We start from the raw sequence: 7,292 nt of genomic DNA, 5'->3' as shown, positions 1-7,292 counted from the left end.
TGATCTATGTGTCTATTTTTGTTCCAATACCATACTGTTCTGATTACTATAGCTTTTAGTATATTTTGAAATCTGGAATTATGATACCTCCATTTTTGTTCTTGTTTTCCAAGATTGCTTTGACTATTTGGGGTACTGTGTGGTTCCATACAGATTTTAGGATTATTTGCTCTAGTTCTATGAAAAAAAATGCTGTTGATATTTTGATACGGATTGCAGTAAATGTGTAGATTGCTTTGGGAAGTATGAACATTTTTAACAATACTTTTTCTTCCAACCTATGAGCATGGAATGTCTATGTGTTTGTATCATGTTCAATTTCTTTTATAAGTGTTTTATAGTTTTCAAAGTACAGGTCTTTCAATTCCCTTTTAAAGTCTATTACTAGCCATTTTATTATTTTGGTGCAGTTGTAAATGGGATTGTTTCCTAATTTATTTCTGCTACTTCATTATTAGAGTAAGGAAATAGAACAGATTTCTGTATACTGATTTTGTATCCTGCAACTTTTCTAAATTCACTTATCAATTCTAGGAGTTTTTTGGTGGAGTCTTTAGGGTTTTCCATATTTGGTATTATGCCATCTGCAGATAGTGAAAGTTTTATTTCTTCCTAACCAATTTGGATGCCCTTTATTTTTTTTTTTGTTGTTGTTGTCTGATTGCTATGGCTAGGACTTCCAGTACTACATTGAATTAAAGTAGTGAGAGTGGACAGATGGGTGAGTAAGTCGACAGATGGGTGAGTAATCCAACATCAGCTGATGTTCCCTGCGCCGCAGCTCCTTGACAGCTCTGAGTGTGCAGCCTGCTCAGCGCTTCGGAACCGGGGAAGAAATCCTGCCAAAGAAGATGAAGAAAAGCATATAAAGATTCTGCAACAGAGAGAGGGAATTTGTGTATAAATTCAAAGTAGGAAGTCAGTGCTTAGAACTGAAGGTACCTCTCAAATTTCCTGTTCAAGAAAATGCCAGTCATTTACACAGGCGTCTGATGCTGCTGCACAGTTTACCATGCTTTATAGAAAAAGACTTAAAAGAAGCTCTGAGCCAGTTTATAGAAGAAGAATCTCTAAGAGATTATGACAGAGACGCCGAGGCATCCCTGGAAGCTGTGAAATCGGGTGAAGTAGATTTACATCAGCTGGCCAGTTCATGGGCCAAAGCTTATGCTGAGACCACCTTAGAGCATGCAAAGCCTGAAGAGCCCAGCTGGGATGAAGATTTTGCAGATGTATACCATGACCTAATCCACTCTCCAGCCTCTGAAACTCTCCTAAATTTGGAACATAATTACTTTGTTAGTATCTCAGAACTGATTGGTGAACGAAATGTGGAGCTGAAAAAATTACGAGAGAGAGACAAGGCATCGAAATGGAAAAAGTGATGCAGGAATTGGGAAAATCACTGACCGATCAAGATGTAAACTCACTGGCTGCTCAGCATTTTGAATCCCAGCAAGACTTAGAAAATAAATAGTCCAATGAATTAAAACAATCAACTGCCATCCAAAAGCAAGAGTATCAGGAATGGGTGATAAAACTTCATCAAGACCTAAAAAAACCCAACAACAGCTCCCTCAGTGAGGAAATTAAAGTTCAACCGAGTCAGTTCAGAGAATCTGTAGAAGCAAATGGAAGGATTTATGAGGAGCAGAGAAAGTTGGAAGAAAGTTTTACCATTCACTTAGGAGCCCAGTTGAAAACCATGCATAATTTGAGATTGCTGAGAGCAGATATGCTGGACTTTTGTAAGCACAAAAGAAATCATCGAAGTGGCGTGAAACTCCATCGACTCCAGACTGCACTATCACTTTATTCTACGTCTCTCTGTGGCCTCGTTTTGCTAGTAGATAATCGAATCAATTCCTATAGTGGCATTAAAAGAGATTTTGCCACAGTTTGCCAAGAATGTACTGACTTCCATTTTCCCCGAATTGAGGAGCAACTGGAAGTTGTCCAGCAGGTGGTACTTTATGCTAGAACCCAGCGAAGGAGTAAGTTGAAAGAATCACATGATTCTGGAAACCGAAATGGAGGAAGTGACGATAAGGCTAAAAATGCTGACAGAAACTATTTAAATATTTTACCTGGAGAATTTTACATTACACGGCATTCTAATCTCTCAGAAATACATGTTGCTTTCCACCTTTGTGTGGATGACAACGTGAAATCAGGAAACATCACTGCTCGAGATCCTGCCATTATGGGACTCCGAAATATACTCAAGGTTTGCTGTACCCATGACATCACAACGATAAGCATACCTCTCTTGCTGGTGCATGATATGTCAGAGGAAATGACTATACCATGGTGCTTAAGGAGAGCAGAACTTGTGTTTAAGTGTGTCAAAGGTTTCATGATGGAAATGGCTTCATGGGATGGAGGCATATCCAGGACGGTACAGTTTCTGGTACCACAGAGTATTTCTGAAGAAATGTTTTATCAACTTAGTAACATGCTCCCCCAGATCTTCCGAGTATCATCAACACTTACTCTGACGTCTAAGCACTAAACCCTTAGAGACTGACACACTGACAGAAGAAGACTGTCAAACTTTCCAGGAACTTGAGCTGTGCTTGGATTCTGTCAAGCAAAAGAAGCCCAGAAAGAGAACTTGTAATTCAGGCCACAAATTGAGTCATAATGTATGTCTGTAAAACCTTCCAAAAATTCATATACTATATAGTCTAGTGATCAGCCTTTTACTCGTACATTTATTCTTAAATTTTCTTTTTGAAAAAAATCTTTTTTTTCTCCTGTTATGCACTATCTGTATTAGTAAGTTAAAACGTCCTACACATCATACCTGGACACTTGATATAGGAGATTGTTAATTGCATTTTCATGGAGACAGTTGACTTTTCCAAAAGGTCTGAATCATATCAAGTACGAGACTTAATTAAGCATAAAAATAAAATATTTCTTTTACCTTATTTGCCAAGCAAAAATTAAAACGCACTGAAGTATAAAAAAAAAAATAAAGTAGTGAGAGTGGACATCCTTGCCTTGTTCCTGATCTTAGGGGAAAGCTCTGAGTTTTTCACTATTGAATATGATGTAGCTATGGATTTTTTTGTATATGGCCTTTATTATGTTGAGATATGTTCCCACCAAACATACATTTTTGAGAGTTTTTATCATGAATGGATGTTATACTTTCTCAAATGCTTTTTCTACATCCATTGAAAAGATACGATTTTTTAGATTTAAAATCAATTAGTTAACAGTGTATTATTAGTTTCAGAGGTAGAGTTTATTGTTTTGTCACCTGCATATAACTCCCAGTGCTTGGCGCCCCTGGGTGACACAGTTGATTAAGCATCCAACTCTTGATTTTGGCTCAGGTCATGATCTCAGGGTAATGAGATTGAGCCCTGTCTTGGGCTTTGTGCCCAGCATGGCATCTGCTAAAGTTTCTCTCTCTCCCCTCTTCTTCTGCCCCTCCTTGCACTTTCTCTCAAATAAATAACTCTTTAAAAATAGCACCCAGGGCTTATTACATCAAGTGCCCTCCTTAATGCCCATTACCCAGTTACCCCATGAAAAGATGATATAGTTTTTACTTTTTCTCCTGTTAATGTGATTTATCATGTTGATTTATTTGCAAATATTGTAGCATCATTGTATGCCAGGAATAAATCCTACCTGATGGTGGTGAATAATTTTTTTGAAGTATTTATGGATTTGTTTTGCTAGTATTTTGTTGAGGATTTTTGATGTATGTATATCCAAGATACTGACATGCAGATTTCTTTTAAATGTGTCTTTTAAAATTTCTTTATCTAAATTCCACTAAGTTAACATACACTGTAATACTATCTTTAGGTATCCAATTTTAGTGATTCAGCACTTCCATACAACTTCCAGTGCTCATCATAACAAATGCATTCTTTAATCCCCATCACCTATTTAACCTATATCCTCATCCCTCCCATCTGGTAACTATCAGTTTGTTGTCTATAATTAAGACTCTGTTTCTTTGTTTGCCTCTCTCTCTCTTTTTTCTGCTACGCTCATTTATTTTATGTGAGTGGAATAAAACTTGTCATAAAACTCTCTAGTTCCAACATGTCATTGCAAATGGCAAGATCTCATTCTTTTTATGGCTAATAGTCCTATATTATATATAATACATATATATATATACATACATACATATATAACACATATATATACATATATAATACATATATATACACATATATTATACATATATATAATACATATATATATATATATACACATTTTCTTTTTTTAAAAGTGTTTTCTCATTAAATATTTATTAGTCACAAAGTGGAAAATTTTACAGTTCCAAATCCTGGCAGACATTTCCTTGACAAAGTAATTAATGTGAACATCATCATAATGGGCCAGATTGATATTGTACACATTGGTATGCTGATAAATGTTTAACAACTGGCTGGAATGGCACAGGCAGTGGAGGGGGGGCACTACTGATTTGTAATATTTGCTGATTTCTGTAGTGTAAAAACTCCCCTGATAACTCATCTGCCTAGCTAGCTCAGCTGGTAGAGCATGCTACTCTTGATCTCAGAATTGTGAGTCTGAGCTCCACATGTTACTTAGAGCCTACACACACACACACACACACACACACAAAAAAAACATTATAAAAAAGCTCCCACAAAGACCAATTTCAAACCACCGTTGGTTTAACAACAGGCTGAAATTTTTACAATTGTTTGGTTTTTGCTGGTGCATACTGCCTTCAGCAGGCCCTGAGCCATGTGGCTCCTGATGTGAGGCACTGAGAAGGACAAAACACCACTCCTGAGGCATTCCCCTTGAAAATGTATAACCTGGAATCTCTTCACAAGGCAACACTACATGGACCTGAAATGAGAGATACTCTACCAAATAATTGGTCTATACTCTTCAAAAATGTCTAGGTCACAAAAGACAAGGAAAGACTGAGGAACTGTTCCAGAGTAAAAGAAACAAGGGAGAGTGTAACTAAATGTAACATGTGATCCTGGGTTGGGTTTTGGGGCCAGATAAGAAATATGCCTGGAAGGGCCAGGGCCAGATGGTAGTATCTTATCAATGTTAATTTCCTGATTTGGATGGTTACACAGAAGAACAGCACTGTCTTTAGTAAATGTACACTAGTATGTTTAGGAGTAATGGGGCATAATGGCTGCATCTTAAGTTTTGAATGGTTAAAAAAATAAGATCTATCATGCAGACTTTGAAAGAGATACAGATATATATAAAAGGATGATATGGCAAGTCATAAAATGTCAATAATTGGAGAACCTAGACAAAGAGTCTAACCTTAGAGTACTTTGTACTATTGCAACTTTTATGAAGGTTTTACACTATTTCAGATCATAAGAAAAATGTTCCATGGTTTTCCCTAAGACTGGATCCCAAATTCTCACCTGCTGGGAAACAGGATGATTCGCATCTCCAACAACATTCTCTTGGTTTGAATTTTGAAAAGTCTCCCTCCCCTTCCCTGGGAGCTGTGCCAGATAAAAAAAAAGCTCCAGGACCCAGGAGGATGGTGCTTGACCAGGGCATTCATCATGGGCCAGATAATGGAAACTGGTAAAATAAGCCAGGCAAGTCAGGGACTCTTAGTGTCTCTAGCTGTTAGATTTCTCCAGATTGGACAATTCACCTGACAAAGAGGGAAAAAATATTTAACCTTACTCTAAGAAATAAATAAATATAGACTACATAATTCAAATTACAAAATATGTTTTAACAGGAGGCTTTGCTTTAGTTTCCCTTAAATAAATAGCAAGTCCCCAGGTGCAGCATGATTTCATTTACAAAAATTCAACCAACACACAAGTTTTTCCAAAAAACATATGTCAGGGTACCTTTTGGGAAGTCCTACAGGAGGAATAAGTGAAATCAGTTTTAACAACTCTACTCCTGGCAGAAATATTACTTATTCCAAGGTGGCGATAGCCTGTTTCCCAGATCTTAATAACTTAGTGTCTGGTTCTGTTGATGTTTTTAGTTCTCTGCTAGGACTCAGCCTATTGAACCTGGCATGCAGACAAGACTAGTTAGTAGCTGGTTTAATTTGCCAAATCAGAGATCACATCAAGTCCAGACCAGAGCCCTTACACTCCTGGGAGACGCCTGTAGTCATGACAACTTGCTACAGAAGTCCATTCTACTCAGTTCCATTTTTACCACTTATTAAATGTAAATTGACTGAGTTGGTACCTATATACTATCTACTGGGGTTGGTTAAGGCAATAAATCGAAGACTGCCAGAATTAGGAGCTTAAAGGTCATCTTGTTCTATCTGGGTACCAGTCTGTGGTTGAGAGCCTCTAATCAGCAAGACTTTTTCCAGTGTCATAAACCAAATAGTGATAAACTACTAATGGAGAGAGGATTGGCTGCTGCCTTTGAGCTCAAGTGCAGGTGATGGGTGATGGATTAGAAGATATTTGAATCTGCTGGGGACTTCTAACAAATTCTTTGATCCTCCTTCACTTCCTTTAGTCAAGTGAAGACAGGGCTGGCTTCTTGCCTTCCTTCTGAAAACCGGGCCAGGAGCCAGAATTTGATCACGTGAGGTCTTTTCTTTGGGGAAAACCCTGCTCCGTTCTCTCCTGCTTCAGCAACCAGCTCAATACATACAGGTTATATCCATTTATTCAACATATCTTTCACTGAGTACTGACTAGGTTTGGGGCATGGAGCAAGATTCTGGGTTCACAATCATCAGTACCTGCCCACAGGGAACATACAGTCTGGCAGGAGGGAAGACTATAAACACAGAAATAAATATGTAATTACAAATTATGATAAGAGTCATGAAGGGAAAAAAGCAAGGTGCCATGAGAGATATTAACAGGTTAGGGGTCTAGGAAACTTTTCTGAGACAGGGACATTAAAGGTAAAGCCTGAAGGGTGAATAGGAATCAGTTAGACAAAAGTGAAAAGAAAGACTATCCTAGACAGTAAGACTCTGATGCAGCATAGAGTTTGAGATATATGAGGAACAAAGGACCAGTGTGGCCAGAATCTGGTGCACTAGGTAAGCCTAGGGTGGGATGCTGCTGGAAGGGATCCAGGTTAAAAAGGATGCTATATGCCCTGTTGAAAATTTTGAGATTTTTTAAGTGCACTGAATAGTAAGCAATGGAGTAACCTGATTTAATTTAATTTTTAAAAAGTCATCACTCTGTGAAAAATGAAATGAAGAAGGCAAAGAGAAGAAAGGAGAGATCAATTAAGAGGCTATTATAACTTCGACAAGAAGTGATAGTGGCTTGAACTCAGCCAACAGCAATACAGGTAGA

General features: G+C 37.8%; 1 protein-coding gene across 1 annotated transcript; it reads left to right on the top strand.

Annotated features, from left to right (window-relative positions):
- The first annotated feature begins 828 nt into the window (after positions 1 to 828).
- LOC121483066 (protein C12orf4-like) lies at positions 829 to 2,700 on the top strand. Its single transcript, XM_041741284.1, is given in 1 exon segment — positions 829 to 2,700. A coding segment is annotated over 1 exon segment (1,140 nt). The 5' UTR covers positions 829 to 1,372; the 3' UTR covers positions 2,513 to 2,700.
- Positions 2,701 to 7,292: the final 4,592 nt, after the last annotated feature.

This window comes from Vulpes lagopus, chromosome X, assembly GCF_018345385.1.
Source record: "Vulpes lagopus strain Blue_001 chromosome X, ASM1834538v1, whole genome shotgun sequence".
Taxonomy (NCBI): domain Eukaryota; kingdom Metazoa; phylum Chordata; class Mammalia; order Carnivora; family Canidae; genus Vulpes; species Vulpes lagopus.
Note: the sequence above shows the minus strand (reverse complement) of the source record. Positions and strands in the feature narration are given on the sequence as shown.